At 43.8% G+C, this 17,596-nt stretch overlaps 1 protein-coding gene across 1 annotated transcript in view; it reads left to right on the top strand.

Annotated features, from left to right (window-relative positions):
- The window catches only part of PAFAH2 (platelet activating factor acetylhydrolase 2), a 28,323-nt gene extending 16,075 nt beyond the window's left edge, over positions 1-12,248 (top strand). Inside the window, exons 6-10 of the mRNA XM_061596242.1 lie at positions 1,003-1,116; positions 5,548-5,639; positions 5,951-6,121; positions 7,157-7,305; positions 10,546-12,248. Of these exons, the coding sequence (XP_061452226.1) occupies positions 1,003-1,116; positions 5,548-5,639; positions 5,951-6,121; positions 7,157-7,305; positions 10,546-10,640 (621 nt within the window). The 3' untranslated portion in view covers positions 10,641-12,248. The remainder of the gene's footprint in view (positions 1-1,002; positions 1,117-5,547; positions 5,640-5,950; positions 6,122-7,156; positions 7,306-10,545) is intronic.
- Positions 12,249-17,596: the final 5,348 nt, after the last annotated feature.

Raw genomic sequence — 17,596 nt, 5'->3', positions numbered from 1 at the left:
TCATCCAACTCTCACACTCTGATTTATTTTTCTTTCTTTCTTTGGTTACTGCTGTTGTATTCACTTCACAAAAGGCGCACCTAGGGATGGGGGAGAAAATTAATTTTCTTTGTCTCTTAAGGAGAAACTACCTCATTTGCATTTTTCAAACCAGTACGCAAACCAAAACACATCAATCCTTGGAAATACGCACTTCTCCGATTTTTGCGATGCAGTTTTTCCACCAGAAGACATTGCCAAAAAAAGAGCATGTGTTACAGGAAAGTGTGCCTACAAATGCATACATTAGTGAAATTAACATGCAAGCATGCAGTATATTAGGGGTAACCGTTTGGGGAAAAGTGTATATTAGTCAAAACTCCATACAAAAATGTGTACATCAGGAGAATTTTTTACTAAAAATGAGGATGAATTTTCATGAGGATTTTTTTTAAAAGGAAGATCAGAAATGTGGAGAACTGAACATAAGGCTGGGAAAATGAGAAGCAGGAGAGAAATCAAGTGGACAGATCCATCCCTAAAGGGTAGCCGGGATAGTCAGGAGGCCTGGACAGTGCCACAGACTTCACCAGATCGCCCTCCTTCCTACTCCTCTTTTCACGCAAACACTCTTCAATATGCCACTGGGGTGAAGCAGGGTTTTTAATTGAGGGAAGAACGAGAAATTCAGTGAGAAAGGGAGTGCTTCTGACTCTGTATATTGAGAGCCAGTGTGGTGTAGTGGTTAGAACATCAGACTGGGACCTGGAAGATCAGGGTAAAGTCCCTACTCGGCCATGAAGCTCACTGGGTGATCTTGGGCCGGTCACTGTCTCTCACCCTAACCCACCTCACAGGGTACTTGTGAGGATAAAATTGGGAGGGGGAAGCCATGTTTGCACACCACCTTGCGCTCCTTGGAGGAAAGATGGGATATAAAGGTAATACATAAATAATTAGGGCTGAACCTTATTAAAGCCAGCTAAGGAACAAGAGGATTAATCATAGACCTTGTTGTTGCAGCTCCATCAAAGAGCAAACGAGTGCGTACGAGGACTTAAGTTGATCCGGAGCATTGATGGCGGCAAAGCAGTCGTCAACCTCTTACGCACCGATTTTGATCTGTCTGCGCTGAAGGTAAACTACTTAGCTCTTATTATTTACTGCTTGCACTGCAAGTGCAACAAAAATACATAAAGGGTGAGTAAATATAATCTCCACTTAAAATAAAATCAAGGTTAGAATAAATCTTAAAATCCTTGCTCTTAATTTTAGCTTGCTCAGATTAATGAGTCCCTTTGAAAACCACAGACATTTGGTTCAAAATTCTCGCTCAGATTTTCTTCACTGCAGTTGCAAACAGTGGAACTTGACATGATATAGGCTGTGTGCCACCCTACATTTTAAAGCACATTTAAAACACATGGCTTCTCCCAAAGAATCCTAGTTTACCCCTCATAAAGCTCAATTCCCAGGACCCATAACAAACTACAATTCCCAGGATCCCCTATAGTTTGGGCAGTGATCCTTGGTGTGAAAATAGGAGTGTTGCAAATATGCTCTTTTATGACTGCCCGTGTACATCTGTAACATTACTGGAAGTAAGTTAATTATGGCAAAAGGGGCACTACCCCGCCAACCTTAGTCTGCCCCCAGCCAACCCCCACCTGCCTTTTAGTTACTTTCAACTAACCCAGAGGTGGCACTGCCTGCCAACTCCCTCCTCCCTAGCCTCAGTGTTGCCCTAGAATTAGTTGGCTCTGCCAGGCATTGGCTCTGCCACCACTTTCTGTTGGCCTCCCTGCCTTCTGCCCTACCAGTCCCAACTGGCACCCGTAGCAATTGTGTAAAACATTGCGGGGCATTCATGGAGATGATTTGCTCGAGCAGCTTCGAGCTGCTTCCATTAACAACCTAGACTCCCTTGCCCCTGCCTCCCATCTGTCTTCCTTTTCCTCCTGTGATTTTACCCTGTGGTCACCAGGGGGAGCCAGAACCTGTTTTGCTTTTTCAAAAATAAACATCTTGGCCATGTGGAAAGTACCTAGGAGTAAAATCAGCAGAAAAAACAAAAGACTCTCACATGCATTTAGGTGCTGCATCTATTTTTTGCTGTTTATTCCTTAACAAAGTTTTTTGTGTCCTTATACTCCCTTTTTGCTTTCCTCTTCCTTATATTTAGCAAATCTTATTCACATTTTCACTTCTGCAGGACCATTGCATCATGTACCCAACTCCCCATTTATTTATTTATTTATTTATTTATTTCGATTTCTATACCGCCCACACCCTAAAGGCTGTCAGGGCGGTGCACAACATAGAGTAAAATACAATAAAATTACAAAGGTCAGTAAAAAGCATACATATTAAACAGTAAAACAGCCTGGTATAAATTGAAAGCCAAAAAATAAATTAAGTTAAAATGCCTGGGAGAATAAAAAGGTTTTAACCTGGCGCCGAAAAGATTAAAGTGTAGGCGCCAGGCGTACCTCATCGGGGAGACTGTTCCATAATTCGGGGGCCACTACTGAAAAGGCCCTGGATCTTGTTACAACCCTCCGAGCCTCTCTGTGGGTCGGGACTCGGAGGAGGGCCTTTGATGTTGAACGTAGTGAGCGGGTAGGTTCATATCGGGAGAGGCGTTCGGCTAGGTATTGTGGTCCCGCGCCGTGTAAGGCTTTATAAGTCAAAACTAGCACTTTGAATTTAGCCCGGAAACAAATAGGTAGCCAGTGCAAACGAGCCAGGACAGGTGTTATATGTGCGGACCGCCTGGTCCTTGTCAACAGTCTAGCAGCTGCGTTTTGCACTAGCTGTAGTTTCCGAACTGTCTTCAAAGGCAGCCCCACGTAGAGCGCATTGCAGTAATCCAATCTAGAGGTTACCAGAGCACGCACGACTGAAGTGAGGTCATCGCTTTCCAGATAGGGGCGTAGCTGGGCTACCAAACGAAGGTGGTAGAACGCATTCTGTGCCACCGAGGCCACCTGAGCCTCGAGAGACAGGAATGGATCGAAAAGAACCCCCAAGCTACAAACCTGTTCCTTCAGGGGGAGTGTAACCCCATCCAGAACAGGTTGAACATCCACCATCTGGGCGGAGAAGGCACTCACCAACAGCGTCTCAGTCTTGTCAGGATTGAGCCTCAGTTGATTAGCTCTCATCCAGTCCATTATCGCGGCCAGGCAATGGTTCAGCACATTAACAGCCTCACCTGATGAAGATGAAAAGGAGAAATAGAGTTGCGTGTCATCAGCATACTGGTGACAACGCACTCCAAAACTCCTGATGACCGCACCCAGCGGCTTCATGTAGATGTTAAAAAGCATAGGGGACAGAACCAATCCCTGCGGGACTCCACAATGGAGAGTCCAGGGTATCGAACAATGCTCCCCAAACCCTACCTTCTGGAGGCGGTCCACCAAGTAGGAGCGGAGCCACTGCCAAGCAGTACCTCCAACTCCCAACTCCGTGAGTCTCCCCAGAAGGATACCATGGTCGATGGTATCAAAAGCAGCTGAGAGATCAAGGAGAATCAACAGAGTTACACTCCCCCTGTCCCTCTCCCGACATAGGTCATCATACAGGGCGACCAAGGCTGTTTCGGTGCCAAAACCGGGCCTAAAACCGGATTGAAACGGATCTAGATAATCGGTTTCATCCAAGAGCACCTGGAGCTGGCTGGCCACCACACGTTCTAAGACCTTGCCCAGGAATGGAACATTAGCTACCGGTCTATAGTTGTTCAAATTATCTGGATCCAGGGAAGGTTTCTTCAGGAGACCAGCTAATAGTGGCTTCTGCAGAAAGCCACCAAATAACCATGTAAAGCAGGGGTGGGGAACTTTTTTTGGTGCCAGGGGTCAGATCCTAATCAGGAATGGCCTTGTGGGCCAAATTTGACAGGTGGGTGTCAGTCATCTGGTATCAGAATGATGTCAGGTGATTTCGTGCTTTGAAGTCCCAAAGCCAGGACTTCAAAGCACCTTGCAGGCAGTAAGGTGCTGCTAAAACAAAGAAAAACACCTTCATTTTAGCAGAGTTTTCAATTATCAGGAAAGAGAGAGCAGATTTAACTCCTCGTTCATCAAGGGGGTTAAATCCTGCTGCTGATGACTAAATGCAGGAGTAGTCTATATGGCGCCTTCCAGATGTTGTGGACTACAACTCCCATCAGTCCCTGCCAGCATGGCCTATAACCAGGGACAATGTGAACTGTTGTCCAAAATACCTGGAGGGCACCACTTTGGCTACCCCTGGCTAAATGGAACTGCCATAATCAGAGGCAATATACCTGCTGATACGTGCTGCTGTGGGGTGGGGAGAACACAACTGGGATGAGAAGCTGCCTTCGTGCCTTGCTTAGGGACTGGCTACAAACTGGGACATTCTCATTTCAAAGTTCACTGCATACATAAATTTATTTATTCATTTTATTATATAGCGCCATCAGTGTGTATCCTTTACACAGGATAGGTCACTGCCCTGAAGAGCTTATAGTCTAAAATTAAAAACGAGGAAACTATAGAGGATGGCAAAAGAAAGGAAGGGTGGGGTATATGGGGACAAACATATGAGGTGGCCCTAGGCAAGCAACTGTCTCAGCCTCAATGCCCCCCTGCCATGCAATATGGTGGTAATGCTGGCTTACCTTGCAGGGTTGTTGTGACAGTTACCTGAGACAGTGTATGTGATGTGCTAGGAACACTAAAAAGCACCTTTTAAAATGCAAAATATTTTATCTGACTTAGCTTAACTTTTTCTAGGATCCATTCAGATGGGTTTTCCCCAGAGTACACCCCAGGGAGAGATTGGAACAGACCTAGGATGCATTTGCTCATTGCCCTCCTAGAAGTTGAAGTAAAGCCCCCTTTTCTGTATGTTCCTCCTCCAATGTTCTGATCATGATATGGGACCCTGCTCCAAATCCCTTGACTTTGGGAGGCCTGGCTGGTGTCAGCTAGAGGCAGGGCCTTTCTGGTGTGGCACTCACCCTATGGAATGCCTCCTTGAGCAAGATTCACTAGCCACCCTCATTTTACTGCTTCTGCTAGTTGGTGAAGACCTGGAACTTAAAAAAAAAGGTCTTTAGTTAATTGTGTCACTTTTGCCAGCTCAGTTCTGCATTGTTGCTTTTGCGTTGCTAGTATTAAACAGGTTGGATATTATGAACTTCTTTTAAAAAATGAATGTATATTGGGGCTTTTTAAGGACTCTGTCTTTTTACTATTTTAGTCAAAAAAGGTGGAATAGAATTTTTAAACCAACGAACAATTGAACTGGGAGATCCTGCAGTTAGTTGAATACACACACCCCAACCTTGGAGACGAAACTCTCTTAACATTGCTTGGTGATGGTATATTGGAGAATGACAGGTGTAGGGAACCTTTGGCCCTCCAGATGTTTCTGAACTACAACTCCCATCATCCCTGGCCATTGGCCATGCTTGCTGGGGCTGATGGGAGTTGTAGTTTGGAAACATCTGGAGGGCCCAAGGTTCCCCACAGCTGAAGAATGAAATCTCTGGAAACTGGCTTCTTTCAAAGCTTTCCTACTCTTCTGTTCCAGGACAATGTGGATTTGTCTAAAGTTGCAGTCATGGGTCACTCTTTTGGAGGAGCGACAGCCGTGCTGGCTCTCGTTAAAGAAGCCCAATTTAAGTAAGTATGCTCTAGAGCAGCCTTTCCCAACCTTTGGGCCCCCAGATGTTGCTGGACTACAACTCCCATCAGCCCCATCCAGCATGGCCAATGGTCAGGAATTATGGGAACTGTAGTTCAGCAACATCTGGGGACCCAAAGGTTGGGAAAGGCTGCTCTAGAGGCTGCTCTGGAGTCTTTGGGGCAGCCTGTTTATAGAACCTTCAGCATGGTAGTTGGGGACATCTTTCTAGTAATGTGTTGCCTGATGGGGATCCAAGACCTTGGTTACCTGCTTTGATTATGCACCATGCACTTATCTCCTCTTGCAGATGTGCTGTTGCTCTCGACGCCTGGATGTTCCCTTTGGAGAACTCTCTCTACCCAAAAGTGGCCAAGCCAGTGTTTTTTGTCAACACAGAGTCATTCCAGACAGAGGAGAGCGTGGCCAAAATGAAAAAGATCAGCAGCACAAGCAAAGAGACCAAGATTATAACCATCTTGTAAGTTTGGACTTGCTCCAGTGTTGCAATCACTGCCTTGTCATAATAGCAGTATTTAATATCTCTGTCAAGAGGTCGGTGTTGTACGTGGAGTAGTTAGTTAGTCATGATGGCCCCTGCCTGCAGGTTTGCCGTCTAAAGTAGGCTTGCAATCTAAAGTAAATGAGAAAGAGAGGAGGGAGAGCAAGGCAATGTGAGGGAAAGGTGAGACACTGAAAAAGGGGACAGAGAAGAGAACAAATCAGTTTGCAAAGAGAAAAGGCTAAGCAGGAGAGGATGATAAGCACCAAAGGACAGGGTGGCATGCCAAAGCAAATGGTGTTGGATCAGCTGATCAGAAATATGCCTGGTTCGTTCGTTCAGACTTAAATTGTGTAAAGTTCATTTGGGGTTTGGAATTCAAATTTGTAAAAAAGTGTTTATCGGCGAAGATTTAAATAAACATGTAGCATTTTTCTCAAAAAGGAGGTGGTAGATAATTAATTTCAATGCATTTCAATGGAACGGAAACATCAAAAAACAATGCAGAAAGTAACGTAATTATTTATATAATGTTTTGCAAATTACAAAAGCAATAGTAAATATTGCTCATATTCACTTGCAGGATTTCTATGCCTGAGCTCAGTGAAGATTCAAATTGTGGCAGTGTCCATTCCCATTTCTGTTTCTGACAGAAGTCTCTGACTTCTCTAGTCGTCGTGCTACAAGCAGAGGAAAAGAGCTTGGCAGGTGCCAGCAATCAGCTGGTTGGCGGTGCCTGCAAACTCCTGAGCCTTTGTTTGCCTGGTTTGATTTCAAACCACGCAGGCAAAGGAAAGTGCTTCACCATGTAGACATCAGGTGGTTTACAGGTGGGTAGCCCTGACTATATGTCAAAATGGTATGTGAGGGTTAGGGGAGGCAAGGATCTGGCCCACTGACTGGAAAAGGTTCCCTATCCCTGCTCTATGTTAAGGCCAGGAAATTGACAAGCTGATCCATGGAGTCCAGTCTTGCTCAATGGCTCTTGTCAAAGTGCATGTATCCACTTCCCAGGGGTACTGTCCACCAGAGTCAGAGTGATTTCACCTTCCTCGCGGGGAATCTTGTGAACAGAGTCTTCAGAACAAGAGGCACCATCGATCCCTACGAAGGCCTTGACATCACCAGCCAGGCTGCTCTTGCCTTCCTGCAGAAACATCTCCGTAAGTCAGTGTTGTGCAGCTGTTTATGATGTCCCTCTTTTGAGATGGTTGATGGTTTTCCAGCAAGTTGGAGGAATTTTAAAGAAGAATTGCCGCTAACAGGGTGTATGTGTGTGTATACTTATTCTACTTTCTGCTCCTGGCAAATAGGTGTGCTTCCTATTCTGGCTGGAGCCCTGAATCGGAGCATTCAAGACGGCAATATTTTTGTTGCACATCCCACTTGTCAATATTGTGGCACTCAGTCTTCTAATGCAGGGCTTCCCAAACTATGGTCCACAGAGCTTCATACAGATGATCTGCAGCATGCCTGTGAATTTGTGGTTGGAGACAGCACATGCATCACAATAAATATCCATAGTTGCTTCTTTTATTTCGTATATTTCATTTTATTGTATCACAATCTGGATTCTATGGAAGCTGGAAAAATACAATTAAAAATCATGTGGCATCTCTAGCACAATGCATTACAATTGCTGCAACAGGCAGAGAAAGAATCATTAAGTGGTCGGCCAAGATCATCAGTGATTTTCAAGTGGTCCACGGGGGGAAAAGTTTGGGAACCACTATTCTAATGCGTTATGCTAGAATCACCACTGTCATTATAGACAGCATTAATAAGCAATTAATTAATCCAAACTTATAAAACAAAACAAAAAAATAGGGGGTTGAGATTGCTAACATGTAGGGCAGTCATTGCCATTAGCTGTGAACACTGAAATTATACAGAGAGAGATTTTCCCCAAACTCTGAGCCAAGATGAGCTGAATCGGAGGACGTGTTGAAATCATGTGGATTTTAAAAACTAGTAAATTATAGCGTTTTGCCAGGCCTTGTTTCGGGTACCTCAATGTATTTGACATCTTTCCTCTCTAACCCATCCCCTGAAAACAGGATCCAGGTTTAAGCGCTGGTACAGCACAGTGGGTAAGAGCCTGAGCTAGGAATGAGGAACCCCCAGAGTGTCACCTCTGTCATGAACACATTATGTGGCCTAAGGCAAGCCACTATCTCTCAGTTTCAGCCCCCCCTACCATCTGCAATATGGGAGATCATAATACTGATTTGCCATACAAGGTCGTTGTAAGGATTGCAGCTAGATAGTATGGACCAACACAGAGAAAATGGCATATTTTACAGTCTAGGGTTTGTCCAACTTACTCAGAGAAGTGCCATTGAAGTCAATGAACTTAACTTGGTAATGTTCATTAATTGCAATGGGTCTACTCTGAGTACGAATAGTATTGAATACAGCCCTAGGGTATTTTGTTGCTTTTCCTGTAAGAAGTCATAACAATGCACAGCCCAATCCAGTACACCAGGAAAGGGAGAACTTTTTCAGCTCAAGGGCCACATTCCTTTCTGGGCAAGCTTCCAAGAGCCACATGCCAGTGGTGGTGGAGTCAGAAGCAAAAGTGGGTGGAGCCAGGGCCAGCTCCAGGAATGCCGGGGCCCTTGGGCATCACCTTGCCCTGGGCCCCAGCGTGCATTCGCATTCGCACACACAGCCCACCCCGTCCCACCCCACCTACCTGTCTCCTGTCTTTTACTATTGCCATTAACCAAGATGGCGGCCACGGTTTCCCTAAGGGGATGAAGCCTCCACCGCCATCTTTGTTGATGGCACACGTGTGCTATGTGCGCGCATCTCTGCCATCAACTAAGATGGCGGCAGGGGCTTCAGTACCTTAGGGAAACTGCAGCCACCATCTTTAAGGCAACGGTAAAAGACAGCAGACAGGTAAGTGGAGAGATATGGGGGGGGCACAAACCACGGAAGGGGAGCGGAGGGGTGGCGGAGGGGCCCCCTGTAGCTCCAGGAGCTGTCGGGCCAGTGCCCAACCTGGCCACCCTTTAGAACTGGCCCTGGGTGGAGCAATGAATGTTAATTTGATACAGTCGGCTAGTTTCTGCACACACCCCTTTCTGTCCTCCAGCCAGACAAGCAAGAGGTATTCTCAGAGTTCAAGGACAGATGCCAGTCAAGCAGAAACACTCAGGGTGCGAATCAGGGTAAGTGAGGGGTGTGTTTTAGGGAGAGCAGATATGACCTGAGGAGAGCTCTGAAGGCCACATAGAGAGGCCAGCTGAGGTTCCCCACTGATGTTATACAATGGGGCTTACTCCCTAGTAGTAACTGGCCTGGATCCAAAGTTAGTTCTACTCAGAGTAGGAGTGGGGAAGAAATTCGATTCAGTTCACATTTAAAGCCAAATCTATCAAATTCGCACTTTCCGAAACAATATAAGAACCAAAACACAGCCAGCCTTTGGAATGTGCACGTATTTGAATTTGGCAATGCAGTTCGCCAACCAAAGAATGTTTACAAAAATGCATGTGTTAGGGGAAAGTGTGCATAAAACAAATATGTTAGTGAAAATAACATATAAAAATTCATTATGTTGGGAGAAATTGCTTGCCAAAATGTGTACATGAGTCAAAACTGCATGCAAAAAGGTGTGTGTTAGGAGAAGTTTGCCCTAAAATGCTGAATAACTTTCAGGAGGATTTTTTAAAGAAATGCAAATTGCTTCAGAAATGTAGAGAATCAAATTTAAGACTGGAAGAATGAGAAGCTGAGAGAACCAAAACTGACAGATCCTTCCATCCCTAACTCAAGAGTAGGCCAATTGAAATTAATAAATTAATAAACATGACTAACTTAGGTCCATTAATTTCAGTAGAACTAACTTTAGATGCAACCCCGGCTCTGCCTGGGCCTTTTGGTTTGATAATGTGCAAAACCAGCCCCATAAGGAGGGTACATTCAGACCCAGGAGGGTACCAGTTCTGCAGCTCAGGAAAGCATAGCCTGCCTGCCGCCGTCTCAGTGTACTAATGGGTGCAGTGGGCACTCTTCCTTTTAAAGCTTGTAGTGGAGCCTTGCCAGCAGTTACATCATGTGCAATCAGTAGAGGCTGGTGCATCAGGGCAAATGGGACACTGCCCGCTAACCTCAGCCTGCTCCCACCTGCCTGCCTTCTTACTTGCATCCAGTCCAAGGGGTGTCCATAGCTGTCAGCTTCCTCCTCCTTAGTCTCTGTGTTCCCCTTATAGAACTCAGCAGGGAGGAGGATGGGGCAAAACTAGAATTAGTTGGCTCTGCCTGTCATTGGATCTGGCTCTGCCTATTGTTGGCCTCTCCGCATTCCACCCCATTTGTCCCAAAGGGCACCATCCTCTGCTGTATGCAATAATACCTCACCTGTGCTGATCTCCTTTCTCTTCTTCCTCCCCTAGAGCTGAAAGAAGATTTTGATCAGTGGGACAGTCTTTTGGAAGGCATTGGTGAATCCGTTGTTCCAGACAGCCCTGTAAATAAGTCCAGCCTCTAGACATGAAAATACATTCTCTCTCCCTCTCCAGTGCTTTTGGCAATCCTCTTGTATTTCCCAACCTACAAAGCAGGAGGAACACTTCTTAAATATGTCCAGACCTGCTAACTTCATGGTGGAGTTCCCTAAATGTGCTCTGATTCATTAAGGACTACAGAGAGGTGATTGGAAATGCTAATGTCTTTTTGATTGATCTGTCTGTTTCTCTGACTGGAGAAATAGAAATAAGGATTGTCATTTTGGGACCTATCCTTGAGGAAATTCTCTTGGACTGGGTCTCATGGAAATGAAAGGGAGCTGAACAAGAGCATAGTAGGTTTAGGTTGAATTTCCCTTCGATAACATCCTTCGCCATCCAAAATTAGTAGGGTTTTTGCTGAGGTGTGAAACATTGCTGAATTGGGGGGGTGGGGGAAGTCATCCAAGCAGCTGATCTTCTCATCAAGAGACTAAAGGGGTGGTCTACTACTCACTGTGGAAACCAGAATGAAGATTATCCCAGGTTGGAGAAGTTCAGCGTTGTGTAGAAGCATCTCTCTTTGAATCTGGTCTTTATGCATATCAATTACTTCACAGATGTTTTCACAATCATCTACTTTCAGATTGCTTCTTGTTGGTGCCTCTGCAGCCTATATTTTTTATTTTAATTGTACTCAAACAGTAATGCAATCTCTTTGGGGCAGAGATCGTCTCTTTTTATATGTTTACAATGGGCCAAATGTGTACTAGCAAAGATGATGTGGGAAAGCAATTTCAACTTTGATTTTTACAAACTGAAGAACGTGGACCTCAAATATGTCTTGAAAGGATACCTTCTGACTCTAAATCCTGGATAGGTGAGGATTAGTAATGCTTATGTATCTGCGTAAGAAAGATGCTCCTCTCCAGCTAGCCTGCAGGCTAGGAAAAGAAGTTATAGAGATGTCCTGGTACCAAAAATGAACCTGGGTATGTGAGCCCTTGAAGTGTTAGTACAGCTGAGCAGCAAGGTCATAACCTAAGTCAAGGCTCCATCCCAGAACTCCCAAATTCAGTAGCAAGGCTTGAACCTGCAACACATGAAGCAACAACCAAATTCCTTCTGAACATGTGCAGTTTTCCTTTCCAAGTAGTATTCCTGAGTATCCTATGCCAATTTATTTTGGGCTTAGTGGGAAAACGCAGTGAAGAGTACATGGCTTTCAGGCAACATTTGAGCCCTGCTCCTGAGAGAACCGAGTGTGGGTTTTATGTATATTTAACCCTGGCCTGTACATGGTGAGACCTATCATACATGGTGGATCACCCTGAATCCTTGAATGAGCCTCCTGTGTTTGCTGTGTGCCTGCCTAGGGTTTGGGGTAGGCAGGCGTCAAATACACAGACTGTCCTCCATGGCTGGTGGGTCACACAGATGTGCACACCTAGCCTCCCTGCACCATGCTGCTTTCCCCAGCCCTGTTGTCGTCCCAGACAAGTGCACAACCCTAATCATATGTGAATACTTAGAAAATAAGTAAGATGCTGCTGTTATGTCTCCCTGGTGTCCACCAAAGTGCCTGCACTGATTTATGTTAGAACTCTGTTTAATTGGAAGCCTATAAACATTTGTAACGTGTTTATGCACAATCTTTTTGCTCGGTTTCTTATTTTAATTAGAGGGGCAATGGGATCATAGGTCAGAGAGGAGGACCGTTCCGAATAGCAGCTCAAGCTATATGGTTGGAAGTTGAGTTGGGGGGAAATTTTGATTTGGTTTGCATTGGCAAACCTACCTAATTTGCACTTTCTAAAACAATGCAAGAACCAGAACACAGCCGCCCTTTGAAATTCACACTTCTCCAGATTTTGCAGTGCAGTTCTCCAGCCAAGTAATGTGTATAAAAAGGCACATGCTGGGGTAACATTTGCATGAAATTGCATATATTCATGAAAATAACATACAAAAGTGCATTATTTTAGGGGAACGTGCATTGCAAAAATGTGTCATTTGGCAAAACTGCATGCAAAAATGTGTATATTATGAACAGTTAGCATTAAAATGCTGACATATTTTCATTGAAAAATTTGCAGGAATGTGAAGAATGGAATTTAGGATTGGAAAAAGTAGAGACAGAGAGAACTGACAGCGACAGATTTGTCTGTTCCTAGTTGGGGATGATACCACATCTCTCTTTGAGCAACACAGTTTCAGTGAAAGGGGCACAACCTCCCCCCCACACACACATTTTACAGTTTAAAAATAGGAACATTTGAAATACCCCTAATAGTAAAGTATTAATCACTGTCTGGGACAGCTCTTTCTTTCTCCACACCCCCTTCCTCACATTGCTGGAGACCCTGCTTGCTACATGCTCTTTTCATTTACTTTTGTAAGACCCTGTCCAGCAAAGATGGGGAGATGGTAATTTGGGGTTACTTAGCACTTTTTTAAAAAGGTTGATCTACACATGTGGAGATTGTGCTGCTGTTCCATTCTTTCCCCCAAAAGTTGGATTTTCTGTGATTTGAGTGAGTAAAGACGGGGAAAACACATCAGGACTAACAACTTGATGTCATGGAGATGCTCCATAATAAGTATGTGAACAAACTGAGGCTATTCTACACGTAGTATGCTGTTGTTGTTATGTGCCTTCAAGTTGATTTCGATTTCTGGCGACCATACGAATCAGTGATCTCCAATAGCATCTGTTATAAACCACCTTGTTCAGATCTTGTAAGTTCAGGTCTGTGGCTTCCTTTATGGAATCAATCCATCTCTTGTTTGGCCTTCCTCTTTTTCTACTCCCTTCTGCTTTTCCCAGCATTACAGCATTATTGTCTTTTCTAGTGAATCAGGTCTTCTCATGATGTGTCCAAAATAGGATAACCTCAGTTTCATCATTTTAGCTTCTAATGATAGTTCTGGTTTAATTTGTTCTAACACCTAATTATTTGTCTTTTTCGCGGTCCCGCAAAGCTCTCCTCCAACACCACATTTCAAATGAGTTGATTTTTCTCTTATCCACTTTTTTCATTGTCCAACTTTCACATCCATACATCAAGATCGGGAATACCACGGTCTGATTGATCCTGACTTTAGTGTTCAATGATACATCTTTGCATTTGATGATCTTTTCTAGTTCTCTCATAGCTGCCCTCCCCAGTCCTAGCCTTCTTCTAATTTCTTGACTATTATCTCCATTTTGGTTAATGACTGTGCCAAGGTATTGATAATCCTTTACAAGTTCAATGACCTCATTGTCAACTTTAAAGTTACAAAAATCTTCTGTTGACTTTTAGCTGTAATCCTGCTTTTGTGCTTTCCTCTTTAACTTTCATCAGCATTCGTTTCAAATAATTACTGGTTTCTGCTAGTACTATGGTATCGTCTGCATATCTTAAATAATTGATATTTCTCCCTCCAGTTTTCACACCTCGTTCATCTTGATCCAATCCCACATTCCGTATGATATGTTCTGCATATAGATTAAACAAACAGGATTCGTTCTGCACAATATGGGAAACGGACCTTTAGTGCGGCAGCACCTACCCGGTGGAATTCCCTCCCTTTGAATATTAGGCAGGCGCCATCTCTGCTATCTTTTCAGCGCCTTTTGAAGACTTTCCTCTTTCAACAAACTTTTTAGGTTGAGACCTATCCCAGTCTGCGTCTGTGTTAGAATTGCTTAATATGTTTTTTAATAATGTTTTTAACCCTTCTTTAAAGTTGTTTTTTAAAAATGTTTTTAAAGTTGTTTTGTTTTAATGTATTTTAAGGTCTGTTTTTATGATGTTTTAATGTGTTCTTAGCGCTTTGTCTGCCGCCCTGGGCTCCTGCTGGGACGAAGGGTGGGATACAAATTAAATAAATAAATAAATAAATAAAATGCACCCCTGTCTCACACCCTTTCTGATTGGGAACCAATCGGTTTCTCCATATTCTGTCCTTACAGCAGCCTCTTGTCCAGACTATAGGTTGCTCATCAGGAAAATCAGATACTGTGGCACCCCCATTTCTTTTAAAGCATCCCATAATTTCTCATGATCTACACTATCAAAGGCTTTGCTATAATCTATAAAGCACAGGGTGATTTTCTTCTGAAATTCCTTGGTTCATTCCATTATCCAACATATGTTTGTGATATGATCTCTGGTGCCTCTTCCTTTTCTAAATCCAGATTGGACATCTGGCATTTCTCGCTCCATATACGGTAAGAGCCTTTGTTGTAGAATCTTGAGCATTACTTTACTTGCATGGGATATTAAGGCAATAGTTCGATAATTACTGCATTCCCTGGGATCCCCTTTCTTTGGAATTGGGATGTATATTGAATGCTTCCAGTCTGTGGGCCATTGTTTAGTTTTCCATATTTGTTGACAAATTTTTGTCAAAATTTGGACAGATTCAGTCTCAGTAGCTTGTAGAAAATCTATTGGTAATGCCATCTGTTCCTGATTATTTGTTTCTTCCAAGTATTTTAAGAGTAGCTTTCACCTCATATTCTAAAATTTCTGGTTCTTCATCATACTGTTCCTCTGTGAATGAATCTGTCATCCTTGCATCTCTTTTATATGGTTCTTCAGTGTACTGCTTCCATCTACCTTTTATTTTATCTCGGTCAGTCAGTGTGTTCCCCTGTTGACTATTCAACATCCTTACTCTTGGTTTAAATTTCCCTTTCATTTCTGTTTTTTGTTGTCTTCTATTTCTTTACAATGTATTGTAATAGTTCTCTTTGTCCCTATGTACTAGTCGCTGTATTATTGCATTTGGGATTCTGACTGTGTTTCTGTCTCCTTTTGCTTTTGCTGCCCTTCTGTCTTTAACCATTTTAAGAGTTTCATCAGTCATCCTTTGAGGTCTTTCTCTCTTTTTAACTAGAGGTATTGTCTTTTTGCATTCTTCCCTGATAATGTCTCTCTGACTTCAGTCCATAGTTCTTCTGGTTCTGTATCAACTAAGTTTAAAGCCTCAAATCTGTTCCTTATTTGATCTTTATATTCTTCTGGGATGTTATTTAAATTGTATTTTGGCATCATGATTGCTTTGTTCTTCTTTAGCTTGAATCCAATTTTCTATATTACCAGTTCATGATCTGTACAGCAGTCTGCTCCTGGTCTTTTCACAGAAAGTGTGGAACTTCTCCATCTTCTGCTACCAATTATATAATCAATTTGATTCCTATATTGACCATTTGGTGATGTCCACGTGTACAGTCTTTTCAGTTGCTTAAAAAATGTGTTCGCAAGAAACAAATTATTGGCCTCACAGAATTCACTAAGTCTTTCTACTGCTTAATTTCTGTCTCCTAAGCCCCATTTCCCCGCAATTCCTAGTTCTTCTCTGTTCCCTACTTTTGCATTCCATCACCTATAATTATCAGAACATCTTGTTTTGGTGTGTGATCAATTTCTTCCTGTACTACTGTGTAAAATCTCTCCAATTCCTCTTCTTCCATGTTTGCCGTTGGAGCATAGTCTTGGATAATGGTTATGTTGAAAGGTTTCCTGTTAAATCTCATTGATATCTCTCACTCAGACCTTGCGTTATAGCTCCTAATTGTTTTTGCTACATCACTTCTCGCTATTAAAGCAGCCCCATTTCTTCTTAATTTCTCATTTCCTGCATAAAATATTTTGTGGTTGCCTGATTGAAAATTTCCCATTCCCGTCCATTTTAATTCACTCACACCAAGTATTGTAATGTTGATGCATTCTGTTTCTTGCTTAACAATATCTAACTTTCCCTGGTTCATGCTTCTCACATACCATGTTCCTATTGTGTACGTCGTACAGCTCCGGACTCTCCTTTCACATCTGTGTGCATCATCCTCTGGGCTTCCATTTGGCTTTGACCCAGCTGCGTCATTCATCACAGCGCTACTCGTACTTGTCCTTTGTTCTTCCCCAGTAGCTCCGTGAGTGCCATCTGATCTGGGGGTCTCATCTTCCAGCACTATCTCGTGTTGCATTTTGGATACTCTGTTTATAGGGTTTTCATGGTAAGAGGTATTCAGAGGTGGTTTACCATGGCCTTCCTCTGAGTTTGGATGCATCTTAGTCTGGTGTCTCAGCTTTGACCATTCCGCCTTGGGTGACCCTGCTAGAAGTCTAGCCTCTTGGTCTAGACTCCTGACGGCGTTGCTCTCAGTTTCTTCGACACTCTCAAAAACCCCTCACCATGTTACGGTGTGCATCCTAGAGGAGGATACCTAGTATAGAAGCACTCTTGGGTCACATCCACAGGCCTGGCACCAGTGGGCAGCCATACTGGGCCCTGGCCAAAGGCCCTGAGGGACCCATTCTTAAGGTGGGAGTATGAAGCTCACACTTGGCAATCCACTGCAGCATCGAGTTGCAGGACTCAGCAACCTGACACTGCCACAGATCGCAAAGTATTTTTAGTGTTTTGTTTGTTGCCCTGGGTTCTTGCTGGGAAAAAGGGCGGGATATAAATTTAATAAATAAGAATAAGAATAATTCCCAGATACCATCAGCCTCTCAATGCAGGCAGTGTGGGGCTTAAATAAGCCCGCCCAGCCCACCTATCTGTTGCATTGATGCATCACTGTGGTGTCCTTAGTGCTGTGTGCACACGTCTGCCATCACCGTGTTGGTGGCAGGGGCATCCCTAAGGTGATGGCAGACATGCACATGCAGCACACAAGGTATGCATGCTGATGCGACAGGTAGGTGGGGTGGGCGGATTTATTTAAGCCCCACGCAGCCTGTATCAGGCAGGGGTGTTCAGCCGTACAGTGCTGTGGGCCCGGGGCAGGCTGGTGCTGGGCCTGCACATCCACACCGTATATTTAAAGCATGTGGCTTCCCCCAAAGAATTCTGAGACCTGTAGTTTACCCCTCACAGAGCTATAATTCCCAGCACCCTTCACAAACTACAGTTCCCAGGATACTTTAGGGGAAGCCATGTGCTTTAAATGAATGATGCCGTGAATGTGACCTTAATCTACATGCACATGTATGCTCACTACAGG

This window comes from Rhineura floridana, chromosome 15 (genome assembly GCF_030035675.1).
Source record: "Rhineura floridana isolate rRhiFlo1 chromosome 15, rRhiFlo1.hap2, whole genome shotgun sequence".
Taxonomy (NCBI): domain Eukaryota; kingdom Metazoa; phylum Chordata; class Lepidosauria; order Squamata; family Rhineuridae; genus Rhineura; species Rhineura floridana.
The sequence above is the reverse complement of the archived record's forward strand: the minus strand, read 5'-3'. Positions and strand labels throughout refer to the sequence as shown.